Source organism: Anoplopoma fimbria, chromosome 20 (genome assembly GCF_027596085.1).
Source record: "Anoplopoma fimbria isolate UVic2021 breed Golden Eagle Sablefish chromosome 20, Afim_UVic_2022, whole genome shotgun sequence".
In the NCBI taxonomy this organism is placed as follows: domain Eukaryota; kingdom Metazoa; phylum Chordata; class Actinopteri; order Perciformes; family Anoplopomatidae; genus Anoplopoma; species Anoplopoma fimbria.
Genome location: NC_072468.1, coordinates 21260780 through 21281567, shown reverse-complemented (window position 1 = coordinate 21281567; position 20788 = coordinate 21260780). Strand labels below are relative to the sequence as shown.

General features: G+C 40.2%; 1 protein-coding gene across 2 annotated transcripts; it reads left to right on the top strand.

The window, feature by feature from the left end:
- Window positions 1–2125: 2125 nt before the first annotated feature.
- On the top strand, window positions 2126–11737 carry LOC129109876 (putative transmembrane protein ZNF593OS). 2 transcript variants are annotated; one of them, XM_054622024.1, is made up of 3 exons: window positions 2126–2261; window positions 9847–9959; window positions 11512–11737. In XM_054622024.1, the coding sequence occupies exons 1-3, from the start codon at window positions 2225–2227 to the stop codon at window positions 11656–11658; spliced, it is 297 nt and encodes a 98-aa protein (XP_054477999.1). In that variant the 5' UTR covers window positions 2126–2224; the 3' UTR covers window positions 11659–11737. The 2 variants fall into 2 exon arrangements, with proteins under 2 accessions (XP_054477999.1, XP_054477998.1); XM_054622023.1 differs by lacking the exon at window positions 2126–2261 and adding an exon at window positions 3691–3874.
- The last annotated feature ends 9051 nt before the right edge of the window (window positions 11738–20788 follow it).

Below are 20788 nucleotides of genomic sequence, written 5' to 3'. Positions count from 1 at the left end.
GATCAAATCACACAATCTTCCTCATCACATGGAGCTTGCTTGAGCGTTATCATGAAAATGTAAATGTTGATTTGTCAATCTCAATTTTTAAACCCTCATATGAGATGAGAGGTCCTCAAAAAAATAAAACTGAGGAAGAAGATTGTGTGATTCGACCAAAAAGCTCCAGAACAGCCAATGAGTGGACCTGTGGATAGTGGATGGATATTTGAACCAATCAGGACCATTACGTACATACCATATATACATTATCTGTCAAGGAGACTGTAGCAACATTCTGCTGGTTGGGTTCAAATGCATTCCTAAACTACAAACTGTTGAGTAAACACATACTTTAAATCAGTTAGCTGTCATGTCACTCTACATGTGGTAGAGACGGGCGTGGAGGAAGCTGCAACATCACAGCTGAGACGTATACAGGTCAGTTACTATGAACACTAAACACTACATTCAGGCATTAGATTGATTTAACAGACAACCAACCAAGGGCACGATGAATCATACAGGTGTGTTTCTGATCGTATCACACAACCTTCCTTGAGATGGAATTCAAGCCAACATGGAGGAGAAGTCCTCCTGTTACCCTTCCCCCCCTAGTTTTACCACATGTGGAGTGAATCACCAGTTATCTGATTCACTCTCCAGTATGTGATGCTTCAGTTTGGAGGACACCATCGCCACGTTAAAGGTCCCACCAGCTCTCCTAAACAGGGGCAAGACACACTCACTTTAGCCACTTTTTGTAGTTGTTTTGTGTCTCTTCGTAGTCATTACGTATCTCTCTGTGGTTTTGCATCTCTCTCAGGTCATTTTGTATCTATTTTTAGTAGTTTTTTTGCCCCTTTTGTAGTCGTTTCTTGTCTCTTTGTAGTCCATACGTATCTCTTTGTTGTTTTGCATCTCTCTGTGGTCATTTTGTGTCTATTTGTAGTTGTTTTTGCCTTTTTGTAGTTGTTTTTCCTCTGTGGTCATTTGTGTCTATTTGTAGTCATTTTGCCCATTTTGTAGTCGTTTCATGTCTCTTTGTAGTCCATACGTATCTCTTTGTCATGTCATTTTGTGTCTATTTGTAGTTGTTTTTCCTTTTGTAGTTGTTTTTCCTCGGTGGTCATTTTGTAGTCGTTTTGTTGTAGTTTCATTACGTATCTCTCTGTGGTTTTGCATCTCTCTCAGGTCATTTTGTGTCTATTTGTAGTTGTTTTTGCCTTTCTGTAGTTATTTTTCCACGGTGGTCATTTCCCTTTTTGTAGTTGTTTTGCCCCTTTTGTAGTTGTTCCATGTAGTTTGTAGTCCCTACGTATTTCTATGTGGTTTTGCATCTCTTTGTGGTCATTTTGTGTCTATTTGTAGTTGTTTTTGCCTTTTTGTAGTTGTTTTTCCTCTGTGGTCATTTGTCTCTTTTGTAGTCATTTTGCCCATTTTGTAGTCATTTCATGTCTCTTTGTAGTCCATACATATCTCTTTGTGGTTTTGCATCTCTTTGTGGTCATTTTGTGTCTATTTGTAGTTGTTTTTGCCTTTTTATAGTTGTTTCATGTCTCTTTGTAGTCCATACGTATCTCTCTGTTGGTTTTGTATCTCTTTGTGGTCATTTTGTGTCCCTTAGTAGTTGGGTAGATTGTGTGATAAAATCAAAAAGCTCCAGAACAGGCACTGATTGGACAATTAACCTTTTCTGAAGAACCTTTTAATTTTATTTTTCAAATTCTGATCACTTCAAGGACTTCTCGTCCATAGTGGCTGGAAATTGAGATGGATAGAAATAGTTTTTTTTAAGCCAAAATGGACAAGAAGTCGCCTAGAAAATGGAAATTTGAACATTTAGGTGAATGCGTCAGCTGTCTGGGCGACTCCATCAGCTGAGGAAGATTGGTTGATGTGTAAGATACAGAACATCTACAAAACTGATCTTTTCATAAGTCTGATCTTTTGTCTACGAATTCATTTTCAATCTCCCTCAACTCTTCCAAAGACAAACCAACTTTTGTCTATTATATTGCATGTTTTCCACACCTGCTTTACCTAATTAAAATCTCAAATTTCAACTTGTTAAATTATTTTTTATTTTTTGAATCATACAGGTGTGTTTCTGATCGTATCACACAACCTTCCTTGAGATGGAATTCAAGCCAACATGGAGGAGAAGTCCTCCTGTTACCCTTCCCCCTAGTTTTACCACATGTGGAGTGAATCACCAGTTATCTGATTCACTCTCCAGTATGTGATGCTTCAGTTTGGAGGACACCATCGCCACGTTAAAGGTCCCACCAGCTCTCCTAAACAGGGGCAAGACACACTCACTTTAGCCACTTTTTGTAGTTGTTTTGTGTCTCTTCGTAGTCATTACGTATCTCTCTGTGGTTTTGCATCTCTCTCAGGTCATTTTGTATCTATTTTTAGTAGTTTTTTTGCCCCTTTTGTAGTCGTTTCTTGTCTCTTTGTAGTCCATACGTATCTCTTTGTTGTTTTGCATCTCTCTGTGGTCATTTTGTGTCTAGTTGTTTTTGCCTTTTTGTAGTTGTTTTTCCTCTGTGGTCATTTGTCCCTTTTGTAGTCATTTTGCCCATTTTGTAGTCGTTTCATGTCTCTTTGTAGTCCATACGTATCTCTCTGTGGTTTTGCATCTCTCTCAGGTCATTTTGTGTCTATTTGTAGTTGTTTTTGCCTTTCTTGTTATTTTTTGTCATTTCCCTTTCTGTAGTTGTTCCATTAGTTTTTCCATTTCTATGTGGTTTTGCATCTCTCTGTGGTCATTTTTTCTATTTGTAGTTGTTTTTGCCTTTTTGTAGTTGTTTTTTTTGTCATTTGTCTCTTTTGTAGTCATTTTGCCCATTTTGTAGTCATTTCATGTCTCTTTGTAGTCCATACATATCTCTTTGTGGTTTTGCATCTCTTTGTGGTCATTTTGTGTCTATTTGTAGTTGTTTTTGCCTTTTTATAGTTGTAGGTTTTTGCATCTCTCTGTGGTCATTTTGTGTTTTTCAGTTGTTTTTGCCTTTTTATAGTTGTTTCATGTCTCTTTGTAGTCCATACGTATCTCTCTGTTGGTTTTGTATCTCTTTGTGGTCATTTTGTGTAGATTTTAGTAGTTGGGTAGATTGTGTGATAAAATCAAAAAGCTCCAGAACAGGCACTGATTGGACAATTAACCTTTTCTGAAGAACCTTTTAATTTTATTTTTCAAATTCTGATCACTTCAAGGACTTCTCGTCCATAGTGGCTGGAAATTGAGATGGATAGAAATAGTTTTTTTTAAGCCAAAATGGACAAGAAGTCGCCTAGAAAATGGAAATTTGAACATTTAGGTGAATGCGTCAGCTGTCTGGGCGACTCCATCAGCTGAGGAAGATTGGTTGATGTGTAAGATACAGAACATCTACAAAACTGATCTTCTTATAAGATTCATTTGTCTACAAATTCATTTTCAATCTCGCTCAACTCTTCCAAAGACAAACCAACTTTTGTCTATTATATTGCATGTTTTCCACACCTGCTTTACCTAATTAAAATCTCAAATTTCAACTTGTTAAATTATTTTTAGCCATTTTATTTAGGTCATCTTTTCCATTTTGTAACACCTGACATGTTATGTGCTGACCTTTCAAAGAGGTGCATGACCAAAAACGCCTACAGTGAACTGACCTACCAGCAACATGAGAACATGTAACATGGACGAGCCCATTTCTCCCAGAGGTGGGGGGGTCTATGTGTTTCACATGCACACCGACATGCATCATGTGTGCCGCAGGGCTCAGAGTGCCCCATCCCCCTTCCGCCCTTATAGAACATGTCCCGGTCTACTATAAAGTCTTTACATCGTGTCCGTCTTGTGCTTTCTCCCCTAAACCCGTCCTAGAGCCCGGTGCAGCTGCAGGTAAGCATCCTGCAATCCAATCAGGACTTTAAAAGAAGTGATCGATGAGGAAAAAGCGCGCACAGCTGTTTTTTTTGTTGTTGGGGGTTTGCAGAGGTTTCCATATATATATATATAAAATGTAAAAAATAATCGCTAAAACAGTTTTATTGAGATTTTTCTGGTTTAAAAAAGTCAATGGTTGGCTTATGTTGAAACTTTACCATTTTAAAGGGCAAACACACCTACAATTAAGAGATGCTTGTTAAAGATTCACCATCCATAAATTGAATAGTTGAATTAATTGAATGAAAATTAATGAATTATCTCTGAACACATTGTCCTTTTCTTTCTTTGGCAGTGTGGTTGTAAATCTGGTATCAATACTTTGGTTTAAAATGTCCATTAGGCATCTTTTCTTTGTGTTATTTGAGGGTTTTTTTTATGATGACAATTAGAAGTGTGAGCTTAAAACTCTGAAAAAGAAATTTGTATTTTGTTGCTTTTATGCATTAAAAAGAAATGCAAGACTTGACTCATGTTAAAATGATTGATTGGCTTTGAGTGCGTCTTTATAGTCATTTAGTGTGCATGTGAGGTCACTGTGCATGTTACATGTCATCTGTGCATGTTACATGTCATCTGTACATTTTGTTCTCTGGCAGTAGAGGCTGCAGAGCAGAAAGCAACATGCAGTTTGAGCTTGAAGTTGATTTGTAGATGGCATTTTGATTAAAAGAAAAAATGGGGAGGATGAAGATTTTGATGTTTGATTACTTTTAAATTTAACATTGAAGCAAATTAAACCGGAAGCAGGGAATGTTTACCCCTTGTGTTTACTGCTCTTGGGTCAGCTGTTGCCATCTGCACATCACAGGTTGGGTTAGAATCTGTTCTGTTGGGTCACTTTCCTTTTTGTTGATTGAGATTTACACTCATGTATCAGCTTAGTACGTGGCTTTAACAGTTTAGCCTAATGCTAATTCACAAGCTTTATGTCTGGCTCATTTAAATGACAAAACTTCATTCTTCAATGTGGTACTCTCCCAAATTCAACTTTTTTCTTTGTGTCAGCCATGTTGGCACCTTCACAGCAGGAGCCAAAATGGAGGTCATGACTTCGGTTGCATTATGCAGCACACCTTGAGTACATTGGCTGCTAAAAGGGGGTAAAAAAGTGCTCCAATGTTCCCTTTAAATTATCTTATTTGAGCTGAAGCGATGAGTCAATCAAACTAGAATTAATAAACAACTATTTAGATCATCTATTAATTGATTAGGGTCATTTTTTTAAAGCACAAACACTGAAAATACAAGCAACAAGAAGTTATCACATTTAGCTCTGTGAACTTGCTACGCTTTTTAAAAAAACAACGGTTTGTAGACTAAACTATGAAGTGTAGAAATTGTAGAAAGTTTGCAGCCGTAACTATTTTGTGACATGTTTCTACAGAATTTAGCACGACCTTTTTGTGTCTTCACATTTTGACACATATTGCTTCTTTTTTTTTTTTTTTTTGTGGTTGTGAGTGGTCAAAACTACGGTTTGTGTATTTGTGCTGGACCTTCACGGTCTGGTGTGCGCAGAACCCACAGTATGTAGATTGATGCAGAACCAAAATCCACAAGTGCAAACTTTTAGCTGAACGCTGTTGGCAGCATTAGCAACAGAAAGAGAACGAGAGAGAGAAGTGTGTGTAACACGTGGACAGTGTGTCAATGTTGCTGCGCCTTTTTGTGTGGTTAGAACGCTATCCAACATGCTAAAGCACATTCCATTCCATCATCACCCAGATCGCTGGGACGAGGGAAAGGCAAACGGGAGCCAAACTTCTTATCTGCACTCCTTTTTTAAAGCAGAGTTTAGAAGCAGAACAGGATGAAACAATAACTAAAGCAATGGGCATATAGCCTAGGTGGAACACATTTAAACCCTTCTCCCTTTTTTTTTATTATTTTCAAATTCATAGTAACAAGATACTTTTCAGTTGTACAGCTTTTTGTGAGCCATAGCAAAATGCTACCTCAGACTCCAGCAGGAGGAGAGTGTGTTTTGTCTTTAACACTTGCACTATTATCAGCTTTACATTTTTTTTTTTTTTTTGCTTGTCCAAACTCTGTGAACAGAACCTTTTACTGTTACACTCCTTTAAGCGACAAACTATATTGTTGCAATGATGGACTTTAAATATTAAATCTGAAAAAAATCATAGGCACAATCAGTAGTAACAATATTGCATCACAGGCAATTGTGCTCATAGCACAGAGAAACCATGGTAACAGTCATGTACATGCCATTGTCATGAATGTGGGGTGTGTGTGTGTGTGATGATGATGATGATGAATGCCTGACCAGACAGACAGGATGATGATGATGATGAAATCCTAAACTGCTGTTGCCCGGCAGTAGATTTTTATTTATTTTTGTCGGTCGTTGTCCTGCAGCTTCTTCTGCGTCCGTCTTTCACACGGCTGCCGACCGCACTCCCTCACAAGAGATCCCCTGCTGCAGGCGGCTGCAGAGGGATTATTATGGGACATGGGGAAGGCGGGACCAAGAGAGGAGGAAAGCAGTGCTGATATTTCATTGGCTGTTTGGAATGAAGTACACAGTGTACCCAGTAAAGCTGTTTATGGGCCCGGGGCAGCTTTATTGACATCCTTCAGGTTTTTTTATTTGTATTTAATCGCTCTCAGTGGGAGAGATGAAGTAAATTGAATACAGATACCATCCCTCTTTGTGTTTTCACAACCTCTCCTGATGAAAAGACATTTTTCTGTTTCTTCTTTCTAAAAGCTTCAAACCCGTTTTGAATCCATGAAAATAAAGACGCTTTTTCATTCAGAGTTTCGGACAGCATCAGTCATAGTTGTCCATGCGTTACTCATGGAGTCTGTCTGCAGCTGGTATGTTGAAACGTGGTCACAAGTGATACACATGTGGGGGAAACGCCCTCTTTCGCTTTAAAGGTAGGCCCCAGGTAAACCTGAATAGTTCACAAGTGATTCACCTGGACTCCTGCCGAGGCATGTAGTGAACCACTCCTAAACGCTGACACAGGAATCAGCTGCTGGTATGGACGTTCTGGATTCAGCAGACAGCTGACTTGTGATTCTCGTCCCCTATACACATGAAGATTAATATTAACTTGGCATGATATGATCCAAACATTTAAGACTCCATGGGCAGGTGGAAATCATGTAGAATATTAACCTGACCAGCTCTGTTTTAGTCTTTGTTTGATCCAACATTACAATTATAAAAAGTCCTCAATGTTTCCATAAAAGAATGTCTGGTTTCTACTCTGTACTGAGTATTATTGCAATAGTGATTCATAAATTTATGACTAGGAATCTTTGCCAAACTGCTGGCTTTATTATGATTATTATTATTATTATTATAGCATTTACACTCCAGTGATTTAGTATGGCTCCTCCATATAGTTGGAGATGCTGCGTTTAAAAAAAATATGATAGAGATAACTTGACTTTTAGTCTCGCGTATGGCTCGGGCTCCAAAAACGCTGGATCCTACAACTCCCACAATGCACCTCAATAGCATCTATTAATATACCGACCATGCCCACTACTTCCAATCCTTTCACCGCCAGTTTGAAATGCAGTCTGTCCTCTTAAAACTTTAAATATCAAGCCTGAACAGAGAACCTTGACGGCATCATTGGTGTTATTAGGAAGTCTGCAAAGCTTATGTGTGTTAGATGAACATGAAGAACTGAACGTTACTTTAAAAATACGATACACAGCAGTCTTAAAACACAGAAAGCGCTTGTTGTTGTTGTTGTTGTTGTTGTAGTGGATGAAACTCTATTCCCTGAGCTGTCCGTCACACAGCGACCTGGTTGGCAACGAGTCTGCATCACCATAAGACTGACAATATATGAATGGGGAACTAGTTTTCAGATTATAGCACACTTGCTTGGAGTCTTTGCTTTAATCTCTTAATACTGGTGCTATAAAGACCAACAATAATGAGTTTACCTTTTTGTAAATGTGACTTATTTGGTTCTTGTTCCACAATAAAATAAGAAGCCCTAGATGCGTCCTTGTTGATCAGATGCCAGGGATTTGAGTTCGACCTAAATTGTTGTCTTTATTCAAGGTGTGACCAAACACTACCCAGCCCAAATATCCTCATAATGCCTCGTGTCAAACTGTATTTCAGTTGCAGTACAACACATGACTGTCAGTCAAAACTCTGAAAACTCAAAGTCACGTGATGTTAACACTGGCTCGTCATCAAAGATCCATAGAGAGTTGACTGCAACTACTTGTTCAGTGAAATGGAAACTGATTATATAACACGGAGAGCCACTGGAGCAATCAAAACACAGGACTAAAATCATAAATGTTACAAAGGAAGACTGTTAATGTGCCTTGTTTCTAATCTGGTCCCTGGTGGATGGTCCTGTTATCTGTGGCATTTAATTTCTGCTCCAGCTGGTATTAAATGACCACATCAGGCTGGTTGTGTAACTCTACACTCTGACATGCGTGCAGCTTCGATGAAAACAGTGTCACGCAGCATTGTTTTGCTTTTATGATTTCCTTTTTAACATGGACTCGATGGGCAAATCATATCCGACATTTCACAAAGGGTTTCTCTTGTTTGGGAAGCAGGAGGGGGAAGTGGTGTGCGTTTTGGTAAAGTAACCCACTGTGAGTAATGCATTACGACAGTGTGTATGTGTTTTTATAAGTGGGCGTGTGCTGAATGTGAGCCCACCGATCTGGTTGGGTGAGAGCGGAGTTGTATAAAAAGGCGGAGCTCACGTGGAAGCTCTCAGTAGTTGAGGTTTGTCACTCTCTGATTGGCATCTGTTAGGATTTTCAGCGTGGTTGGTGGAAGTGGAAGGTCCCGCTGGTCTGTTTTCGGGGCTTCTTTTTTTTTTTTTTCGCCAACCAAAAACTGCCTCTGGAAGGTGAGGAACCCCGACCTGTTTGATATTTACAAATAAGGGCAACTTTTCACAACAGGGCAACTTTGAAAGATTGGATTGCATTTCTGTTTCTCGTTGGGGTTGTAACTCAAACCAGGTTGGCACAGTTATGCTTCACACATGTTTTTACCTGATCCCAAATCCTCCTCCTCCTCGCCTTCCCTGGATCCCAAATGTTGTCAAACCCAGCTGAATGTAACTTCCCTTGTTGTTCATGACACAAACACGTTTGTTGTTGCTTTGTGTCTTAATGCACAACCTCATCTGCTCCATCTTGTCTCTCTGGGATGCCTTTCGAGATGACTCTGTAGAGACCATCCAGTTTGTAAATGTCAATTCCTGGCTTCTCCCTGTTGGATACTTTTTTTTTTTTTAATTATTTTAAGCCACGGTTGGATGGACATCCATCCCTCCATATGCTTTTGGTGTTCCTTCTCAACAATCTGTGTCCAACAATTCTTTTTTTCTTTCTTCATCAATTACACATGGGACTGTCCGTGCGTGAATGAATGAAATTGTTCTTTTTACTTTGCTGCATCAGTTTATGGCGCAGCATGAATAGAGGCTCTGTTGTTTTGGTGCAAACGTGACCGTTCAGGGGGTTTTAAGGGGCATTCCGGGAAGAAATGGTGTCAATTAGGTCGAATCAAAATTAATTATATGAGCACTTTCATATGTGATGTTTCTCTGCATGGCGATCATATAGGATCTGCACAAGGACGTTTTGTGCCATGTCTGCAGGCGACAGATGTTCCTCCCCCATGCTTGGATCAGGTGCTTTATTTGCAAGTCAATGGCAATGTTTTCTTCCTCTTTTGGCAGCAGTACTCAAAATCTCCATTAAGTTAGGATTAGAAGTTGAGTAACAACTGGATACAAGATTTTTATGTTTTTGAGACGCAACTTCTGGTGGATATTTTAGTTTCCCAGCTGTATTTTTTTTTTTTTTTATGTTGGTAACTTTGTCCTTTTTGTTTTTGTTTTACTGTCAGATTTCTGCGCAGTCACTAAGCAAATTCTCCATTTTCTTTGCAGGTCTTCAGAGCCTCCCCAGCTCATCCCTCTTTTTGGCCCCACCTCACACCACATCAACAGACATGATCATCAGACTGGGCAGGCTGACACCTGGATACTTCCGCCTCCTCCAGGTATGTTCAGTTTCACCACAGTGTACATATGATGGCTGAGATGTGTATATACTTTACATAACTCTATTTGACGTGATCGTTTCTGATGACGAAATCGAAGGACAGGTGATTTTTACTAGAACCAAACAATCTGTAGGAGGAATCTGGAGTTATATTCTTGCTCAAAAGCTTAATTTTCACTTTTTGCTAATTGTATTTTAGCTCCAAACATATCCATCACAGTTGGTCTTTATCCTTTGTTTATATAGGCATTAACACTGGTTCTAATCTGAATCGCGTCAGTCAATGGGGCCCAGTGCTGCTGCTTTCATCATCGGTATAATTAGGGGTGACACTAATCATTGTGATATAGTTTCCTTTGTTCCTCCTGCTGTCATCGTAATCCACTCATCAGTAGTGACCCTCCATATGTCTCGCCCACTGTGTCAAGTCTTTGTTCGCTTATTGTCACTAATTTGGAAACAAAGGCTGTCTCCTCAAAAGGCTTTACATTGACTCAAAAGCCCAACAGACCGAAGAAAAGTGATTGCCTCTTACATGAGATTTGACGCATTGTCGGGAGATACATTTTTTTAATGATAAGTAGTTACTGAGGGGAGTCTAGTACAGTGGAGACAAGAATTTCAACATGGTTCGACTTTGAACGCCATTTTATAAATTTGTGATTCACGGCAACAATCCATTTCACACAACTTCTAACCGAGCAAAGACGCATCAGTGCAACAATGCCAACGGTTAATTCGCTGTTGATGTAAAACATTTTATGTAAAGGGGGAAAAAAGTAGCTGTTGAACATGATTTTCAACATCCAGCACCACTTTGTTATTGTACAGTTGTGTTTCACATTGTGCTCTACAGTTACATCTCCTTTTAAAAACTCTGTTAGACAACTTGGCATGGTTAAAGTAGATTAGCGCTTGCTAAACATCGGCAAGAAAAGTGCGAAATGTGTTTCAAATTTCTGAGCAACTTTTTTAGAAATGTCTCCTTGATGGCGACAGTATTTTAAAAATAGAACCGTAATCATGGCTGTTCAAAAAATACCTTTTCAAATGGTCTAGAAACCTGCCATTGGCTTTAAAAGCATTCACACTAGCATTATGCTAACACGTGTAGTGTATCTATTAATACTTTTTCTTTAAATGTGGGAAGCCTGAGCTTTTTAAAATGCTGACGTTCCTATCTCACTGATCCAGGCCTAACATGGGTCATAGGGAGTAATATATGGAATCATTCTATGAAATACAAGCAGATTGATTCTTGGTGCATGATATGCTCCTTTGTGCCCAGAACATTGTGTTCCTCTTTTGAAACCAGTCTCTCCCCTCCTGAATGTTTAATAACTTTTCCTGCCAAGGGGTTGGTCACATGGCAGAGTGCTGCGAGGCTAAAGCTGCAGATGTTTGGTCTTTTAAGAGAGAAGTCCTATTAGGACAAAATATTTGGTGAATGTTTGCCTTGCTACAGGTTCGGCCAATGACTGGCTCATTGTTTCCACTGTTGGCTGACCTCTGATCTTTGTCCTGTTTTTTTTTTTTTCTTGTCTCTGCAGAGGCAAGTCGCCGGTGAGGTGCAGACTCAGCCACAGGACCGCGCCGTCAACCAGATAGCCATGATGCTGGCCATCATGGGCCTGAGTTTGTCCTACTACAGCGCCAGGCAGATGACGGAGAAGGTCCAGGTCCAGCCTGCGCCCTGAAGCGACTCGACTACCTGTGATCGTGGAGATAACGGATGAGCCAATGAGAAGTGAAGGAGGTGGAGCGAGGAGGGGTTGGGGGGGGAGGTTTAGGATCAGAGACACAGCAGTGTCACCCAGAACCACACTTTTCTGACCACAGTCATAGTCACACTCGGACACTGAATTTCATGGATCCCTCACTCACCATGAGCAGAAGCGTCAGGGCTGCTGCTAAGTGTTTTCTATACTTTCTGTGGTCAGGGTTTTGTGGGGGATGGATCACTTTGGGGGGGGGGGGGGGGTCGTGGATAAGGACTGGTTTTATGGACTGGTTTGGTAAGGTGATCAAAGCCAGATGATTGCCAACTGGGTCTGACCATTAGTCATTACAAAAGTACATGCTTGCAAGATGCCGTCGATACTGTTCTGAGCTACAAAAAGGGAGGAGGAAACTCTTGTATAACTGTGAATTTAGCCAGTGCTCAAAGCTTGTCCAAAGGGTTATTAAATAAATGAACAGTAATGCCTTTTTAAGGGAAAGGCTGACTGCAATTGAGATGTACCTTGTAAAGAAGTGATGTCAGGCCCAGAACATGGTTAAAGGGGATAAACGTTAGCTCAACCCTTTTTGTTTTTGTTTTTTCTGTCATTTTTTTTTTTCCTTCACGAGAGAACCTTGCAGAGCCTTGTGAACAGTCAACATGTATACTTGTGAAATGTATCCGTCAGGTGTCAAAGATCCAGTGAATAGTTGTGTAAAGTGCAGAAACTATTTTTAAAATGCTACATCAGATCTTCTAAGGGACTTAAAACTTTCATTTTTTCTCCACTGTGATTTCACATCAATGAAGTCCTGTTAATAAGATGTGTGACTAGCTTTAATGAGCACGCTGGATAAATACCCTTCCTGCAATACCTACTACATGTTGATGCAAACCTCTAACTTTTAATCAAAGCAAAAATCAGCCTGTCTTGTTTTTATTGATGGATGAAGGTATTACTTTATTTTGTAAAGATTAAATAAAGCTGTGAATATTTTGAATGAGATGTGTAGTGAGTGTTTAGTGATCTATGACGTTTAAAAACAGTTGCTGAGTTTAGTTTGAACAGTTCCTTGGTTGGCGCTGGAGGCTACAGTATTTCCTGTATCAGAGAATCTGTGGTGTCATCTGCACGCAACAGGAAGTGGTCAAGCTGATGCACACATGTTGTCTTTTTTTTTCATACCCGCTAGTGTGCCCTCTTCACACGCAAGCCCAAATGAAAAGTGAATTTGCAAAAAATTTGGTTGTGTTAGGATGGCTTTGTTTGAGAGTAGAAAGCAAGACTGAAATGAAGGTTTTAGGAGAGCATGCTCACAAAGTCTTAGTTCTAAGGAGAACGTCAAGATTTCTGTGTATGTTGACTTCTATATCGGAGCTTGTATTACAGGCTGTGCTTTGAGGAATACTTAAAGATGGAAGGTGCGTTGAAAGAGACAATTGATGACCGTTTATCGGATCAATCAAAGTGCTCCACATTATAAACCTGCAAGTAACGCAAGCAAAAAAAACAACATTTGAGAAGATCATTATGGGTGGTTGGCTCCTGAATATGCCTTTAATGTGATGTCTATGGATGGTACATTAAAAGAACATACTGGCAAGCTTTTACTCAATATTAAGTGGAACCTATTTTGGTCATTTCTGAGCATTTATGGAACATGCTTCATGTTTATCGTCTCCAATTTCCTCAGTTACACAGTGTTAAAAAGTAAGTGTGAAAGAATTAAAAATGCACTTGATTCCCATGATCCCCCGCAACATAGACATGTTTGAGTCAGATTCGTGATCGCTTTTCTGCACGTCCTCCCTTTTCTCTTGCAGGGCGTGGAGTTTAGAAAGTGCGCATGCCTGTTCACTGTCTGATGTGATGCCCTGTGACAGGCTGAGACCTTGTTGGGCGCCACGTGCCCCTCTGCCCACGCCGCAAGCCCCTCCCCATCGCCCTCCCCCCATGCACATCACTGGGCAAAAATATCTCGCTTTGCCGTCTCAGCGATGCGAGGCTCAGGACACTACCCTTAACGAAGGGCGCCCATTGGCTAACCGGTGATGCGTCACCAAAATCGGCCTAGTTCTGAGCCACAGAGACAAAAGGATGGGGGATCAGGTCATTGGTGGGGAATGTGGGTGTGGAAGATCATTATCTGGGATGGAAGTGGGGGCTCCATGTCCTTCGTTTTATTTAGTTTTGATATTGAAAGAATTGTCACAAAGGGGCATAAGATTGCATTCAGTGAGAGTTGGCCTTAACAGTCAAAACCAAGAGAAGCTCTGTAGATGAGATGGTTTGGTAGATGCTTGTGAAGACTTTAAAAAAACATTTTTTGTATAAAAAATGTATGGAATTCGGAGCTGCTGGTGCAAAAAAGAGACACCAACCGAACTGTGAAGCTCATTCTCAGACGACTGTCACTTTAATTTTCATGATCTCCTTGACGAGCAATTATGAGAAATATGCTCAACTTGTGTGTGCATGATGAATCTGTATGGCGACGGGAGAATGTGTTGCTTCTGTATGTATCATCTTTAGATACAACTTATCCTTGACAGGCTGTAAAATAATGAAGAAATGTTGTAAACTCCATTTGAAGCATAATAGCACTGTAGCTAAATTTTTTTTTGTCAATCAATACTTTTACGAACACCTTTGTGTTTGAGCCTCACAAGGCATTCCCTCCCAAATGTACACAAATTTGATGTTTAGCTACTGCTTTTTGTTCAATAAAGACATTTAAATCTAATATTTTCTCAATGTAATTTTATGAATTATTGTCTTGTGGTAAGCCGACTGCTGAAAAGTATGTAACCATTATCATATATATTTAGGACCAGGTTAAGAAATCTTTTCGACCAAGGCTATGAGCATTTCAGGCTCCTGTTTGGTCAAATGTTGCCACCATCTTTCTTGAACCACAAGTCTGATTTTGTGGATCTGAAAAGAACCGTACAGAAGCAAAAGAAAACACCACAAAGGGTATTTTACATGTTAATGCTCGCTGACCAACCCACCCAGTTTCAACCATTACTGTAGAGTAAGCAAGGAGGCTAATTCTGCTAGTTGCATCTTAAGGCCTTCATAGGCTTTTTAGTTGTCATTTTTATTTTCAGTCGTCTTGAAATACGTTTTTGAGTATCTGCTCACTCTTGGCTGTCTTTATCAATTGTTTTTTACATTTCTGGGCCCCATGAACTGCTATAGCATTGATGACAAGTGTCAATTTTGAGACCCAAAAATAGAATCGCAGGAGTTGCTCACAGGATTGTGTGGAAAGGTTGGGTGAAAAGAACTAGTTAGTACGATTCGTTGCTATTTATATATGTGGATAACGGTTCAGTTAGATCCTGGGTGGTATTAAAGGTGCAGCACTTGGTTGTTAACACGAAAAATTACAGAAATAGTTGAATGAAGAGAAATCCGGGCTCCTCTTTCAACTCAGGATAGCTGACCAATCACAGTGAAAATGTCTGTCATTTTTGATAAGTTACAGAAATGGTCAACGTTTAACATAGATCTGTATACTGTATATTGAATGTTTATGACATGATCCATTTAGAGCTGGTGCAGAGACATATTGCACATAAAATAACATATGGGAATCATTAAGAGGAACACACAAAGAATGTGGATCACAGTCTTTCAGATCAACGTGCCTGTTTATTTGCAGAGACCACATCAGGTCACATCTCGGCATCCCTGGCAGAGTCACGTGCCCAGCTGGAGCATGTGCTGGATGGAGGTTCAGTCTGGGGGGGGCCTCTGCCCGGGGAGTTGCTGTTGTGACTTGCGTATAGCATGCCGACTGCAGAAAACACAAATCTCTCAGACGCCTGACAACCCCACCCTGCAGCACAATCAGCAGCATCCATTTTATCTGCTGCCACGTCGAAGTTTCTTTAAATAAAGGCTTTTATTTAGAAAAAGACCTTCTAATAACAAAAAAAACTATTTTTTCAGTGATCATCAAAACATGTTTAGTTTTTTTAATCACTTTCATGGGCCTTTTATGAAAAACCTGCCATGCCCCCCCAAAACAAACAAGTAAAATGCAATGTGCTATATAAGTTAACCTGACAATTGTAAAGTTGTGTTTATCGGTTTGCTGTACCTGTTAGTGCTTCAGTATCTCAGCCCTTTAAAAGCAGAGGTCAGTGATGTAGGACGCCATGTTCTGACTCCTAATCTCACTCTGATTTTTTTTCTATCTCCCTATGGCTTCGTTTTCATTAGGATTAGCAGAAAATCGGCTTATCTCTGGACTCTAAGAGCTGTTTGTTTCCCTATTTATGGGCTCAAAGGTTTTTTTTTCTCCTGGGTTTATGATCATTTTGCTTTAGGACTGTCGCTAATTGATGTGTTCAAATCAGGATAGAAACTGTGTAGCGATAGATATCAGACCAACCCTATAGATTTTACACTGTGACTACTTGCCTAAATAATGTGCATTGTAGCAAAGTGTTTAATGTGAGAACAATGAATACTCTTAATTTTCAATGTCAATTACACTTCAGAAAAAACAGTTCACCTCTGGTTCTAGTGTGTTTCAGATATTTTAGCCACACTAGCGGCGCGGCTATAGGGATGGTAGTGTTGGCCAGTCGGTAGCTCCACCACTAATGACAAAATGAATGGTGTTCCTGTCAGTCTCATATGTGTGTAGTGCTAAATAAATGTTAGCAACACGCTTTACTAAGATAACATGATAGTCATTGTCATGTAGCACTACATTGTGAGCAAGTTAGCATGATGGTATTAGCATTTGGCTCAACCTCTTGTTTAAACCTTTCAACAAAGATTCTGTCCCTCAACCTAAAGCTAACATCTGTTCATCTTTCCACACGCCACCAGGAAACACATGGAGGAAATCATTTTCTGAACACGTTGCAAAACTTTTGTCTTAAGCCGGACCTTTGTCCACAGCACCGTGTCAGCGCTGAAGAAAGCTTTAAATGGAAATCACTGGAGGAGGAAGTCGTGACTAAGTAAACCACAAACATTCGGCACCATCACGCAAGTTTGTGCCTCGCAGTGTCATCAAAACACGCTGCAATCTAGGTTATGTATATTTGTATATTCAGAGCAGATATTGAGGATTTTAACTGTTGGACGTCATACTTCCGCTTTGCATCAGATATCGGAAGTAGTAGCCTAACTGACCAAAACAAAAAAGCAATAATTTGACGCAAAACATTATGGCTTTATCATGAAAGTCTGCTGAAACATTGAGCAACTTAACAACTCTTTTAGACTTTAATGAAATATCTAAATGTAGAGCTGAAGTAGTTTTCAGTGTAATTTAGATAGTTTGAAGAATTCACATAAGTCCGCTGTTTTGAGTAAAATAGTTACTAAGTAAGTGGTGGTAAAACGATCCCACTGTATTGGTTTAAACACGAGTCAGAACTGTCTCAGTATTTTCATTTAATCCTTTTTAAAATCAGTTCAGACCATTCATTTTTTTTTTTACCCCATTGGAAGCCTGAGAATGTTGTTTCAACACCCCAGAAGGTTTTCATGGGCACATTTTTTTGCTGAGCCGCTGCATGAGAGGAGCGGTAGACATTGAGCTGCTGATTTCCTGTCTATACTGGTGGAGGATGTTTGTAAGAATACTAGCGACTGTTGGAGCCAGAGCTGGGAATAGACCAGGGTTTGGTAATTATAGAGTCTTATTTCTGTCGTGAGCGGATAGATTGTGTTCTGAAATTGTCTCCCTGGACAAACTGTTATACATATAAGGTGTTTTCACAGAGTTTCAGTCACTGTTTGAGAGCTTCAGATGTTTGCATTTAGTGTATTTATGTGGACAAAAGTGTGTGTGGGAGTTTTCTGTTACATTGCAATACTTTTATATATTCTGTCTCCTCTCTTTCCAGTATTCATATACTTTTTGGCATCATTCTCCACACCAGTGCAATAATCTGAATTAGGTTGGAGGTTGGAAGATGTCTTACTCAAAGTGCCTTTAGAATGAATAGATCACCTTTCCCAGCCATTCGGCCATGTGACCTTATTCTCAGCTGTAAACAGGATCCTATATAAATATTGAAGTTGTGACATGACAGTACTCACTTGCACTCACATACACAGGCACTTTCCATTGTGTACCTGATGACCTCAAATGACTAATTTGTCAAAACTGGAACTAACTGAAATATCTTTAATGTTATCACTAGCACACTTTGAAGTAACACTTTTTCTGGTTAAGACACACTTACTTAAAGGCTCCGGCAAATTGTCTTCTCAATCTCTGAGATTACTTACACATGGTTAGGGTTTGACAAATGCATATATGATGGGAGCTGCTTTGTGCAGCCTCTATTAGCCGCCACATCGAAGCAATTGTGCGTTAAATGTTGTGCTCAAAGACAAGGGGAAGGTATTACTCACTAATTCTCACAAACAAACAAAGGTTTATTTCCTTCACTACTAATAATCAATTTTTTAACCCTGTGTCAGGGCTGCATATACCTGCATCTTTTATGGATTTTTATACAACAAACTAATTATTTTATTTGCTGCTCGCACATGTTGCTTGTGTCAAAATGAAACACCCAGTGCGGTGTTTACTACTATCTGCACCCCTGCCACTAACTGCTGTTTATGTAACTCACCCAGTACTGGATAAAGTTCCACACACATCCGTTATAGAACTCGAAACCCAAGACTGCTGCAAAGAGAAAGTAGAGTTGATTCATAGCTTTAACCTTCGCGTCTGATCCCTACGTTGGTAACTTTTAAGTGTGGGTACAATGAAATTAACAATCTGTGTATATCCAGCCATGGGTCTTTGAATGTCTGTTTATCATATTAGTTTTTCTGTGAGTCTGCGTGTGTGCTTTCTTGGGTTTGAACTTTAAAATCCTGTCGAGCTAAGCAGTGGGACTTGGGAAACTGCCTCTAGCCATGCAGTAAAAACCTGCTTGTAAATACTACACAGCCGGTTTGAACAGGTTAAATACGGGGAAAAAAATACGGGTGCACAGAGGAGCACACATTCACATACAGTTTTAGGAAGGGGTTGGAATATGAAGGTGCACAGCTCCTGTTTGTGTCCTCAGAGTACAAACTAGTTCATACGCAGCCACGCACAAACTCACATGTGAATGCAAAGGCGCCATTTCTCCCTGTTTACCTGTTAACTTGTGTGATCCCTGATTCTCATCAAAATAACTCCACCTGTTTCATGTTGCCAAATGTCCCCATTTAGATGCAATAGCTGAAATGCAACAGCAGAACTATCGTAGCATGTAGACATTGACACCACACGCGCACTCATTTTTGATCTCCGCTATAGCTTGGGTAATATAGTCTTAGAAAGTAAAAGACGGCAGTCCTTCTATACATTTTTATTTACAGTCATAACTGAGAGCTTTTGTATCACAACAATACTACATTACATTACATTACATTACAGTCATTTAGCAGACGCTTTTATCCAAAGCGACTTACAGGAAGTGTATTCAACATAGGTATTCAAGAGAACTACTAGTCACCAGAAGTCATAAGTGCATCTCCTTTCTTAAACAAGCATCTTAAAGCATAAACCAGAGCAAAAGTATAGTGCAGAGGCAAATTACTACGAAAACAATAATTGCAACAGACTAATACGAATATAATAAGTGCTACAAACTACTACGAATAGGATAAGTGCAGTAAACGAATACGAATTCAATAAGTGCAGCGAACTGATACGAATACAGTAAGTGCAACAACTAATACGAATGCAATAAGTGCTACGAGGAAGGCTCAGGGTAGTACTTCATGAAGAGGTGAGTTTTCAGCCTGCGCCGAAAGATGGGCAGCGACTCTGCTGTCCTGACGTCAGTGGGGAGTTCATTCCACCACTGAGGGGCCAGGACAGAAAAAAGCTGTGACCGGGTGGATCGGCCGCAGGGACCTCTGAGCGACGGGGCAACCAATCGCCCGAGGCAGCAGAGCGAAGTGGTCGGGCGGGGGTGTAGGGCTTGACCAAGGCCTGGAGATAGGAAGGAGCTGTTCCTTTCACTGCCCTGGAGGCTAGCACCAGAGTCTTAAACTGGATGCGAGCTCTTACAGGGAGCCAGTGTAGAGAACGGAGAAGGGAAGTTGTGTGGGAGAACTTGGGGCGATTGAACACCAGACGTGCTGCAGCTTTCTGGACAAGCTCCAGAGGTCTGATGGCCGACGCCGGGGCTCCGGCAAGTAGTGAGTTGCAGTAGTCCAGGCGGGAGATGACCAGAGCCTGGATGAGCACCTGCGCCGTCTCCTCAGTGAGGAAGGGGCGAATCCTCCTGATGTTGTAGAGGAGGAATCTGCAGGATTCAGTGACTCAAGGGGCCATTTATTGGGACCGTGTACGTCCGATAACGTATCATAACATAACGTATGTATAACATTTACAACATTTTATAACATAACATTTCCTTTTTATTAAAAACAAAAATATTTCCTAAAATAAAAATATAATTTTAATTTGGGCATATATTAAAAAAAAATAACTAAATAAAACCAAACATAACCCTGTTCAAGATAAAAAAAACAAAAAAAACAAAAAGCCTTCAGACAGCCCATTTTTGTGCTTTGTTTAACAAACTATTTCACATTTCTCACATGTCCCCTTTAATGGGAGAATTGGCCTCTGCTTTCTTTGGCCAATGCTTCAAACCTGGGCTGATATGGTGTGATTGCCAGGGAGACACACTGATGCACGTGCTCGTTGGTTAGGCGACTCCGGTACTGATTTTTGATGAAGTTCATTTTTGAGAATGCAGATTCACATCTGTATGTGGATCCAAACATTGTAAGGATGTGCACTGCCATCCATTCAGCAGGGGGAAATTGGCCGCAGTTTTCGCTGTCCAGTTTTCCATTTTTTGCTCCGGTCACGTGTGACTGGCTGCTGAGATGGACTGTCTGCCTCGAGTTTGGGAGGGCTGGAGCGGTCTGTGGGCTGGAGTGCTATCTGTTTATCTGTTTATCTGTTTATCGTTGCAACCCCCAGCCTCGTATTGAGATCGCGGCGCGCGGTTTCAAAATAAGAGCGCCCAGCACGATTTCTTTTTTTTTTTTTTTTTTTAATAATTAAAAAAACTTTTCAAAACAGCTCGAGGGCCATTAATAGACA

What these genes read in the sequence shown, in the direction of transcription:
- LOC129109876 (XM_054622023.1), top strand. Translation starts at nt 3,706, where the DNA reads ATGTGTTTCACATGCACACCGACATGCATCATGTGTGCCGCAGGGCTC. An exon ending in AGAGCCCGGTGCAGCTGCAG is followed by an intron (nt 3,875 to 9,846) that starts GTAAGCATCCTG and finishes TTTTCTTTGCAG; the next exon opens with GTCTTCAGAGCCTCCCCAGC. An exon ending in GATACTTCCGCCTCCTCCAG is followed by an intron (nt 9,960 to 11,511) that starts GTATGTTCAGTT and finishes TTGTCTCTGCAG; the next exon opens with AGGCAAGTCGCCGGTGAGGT.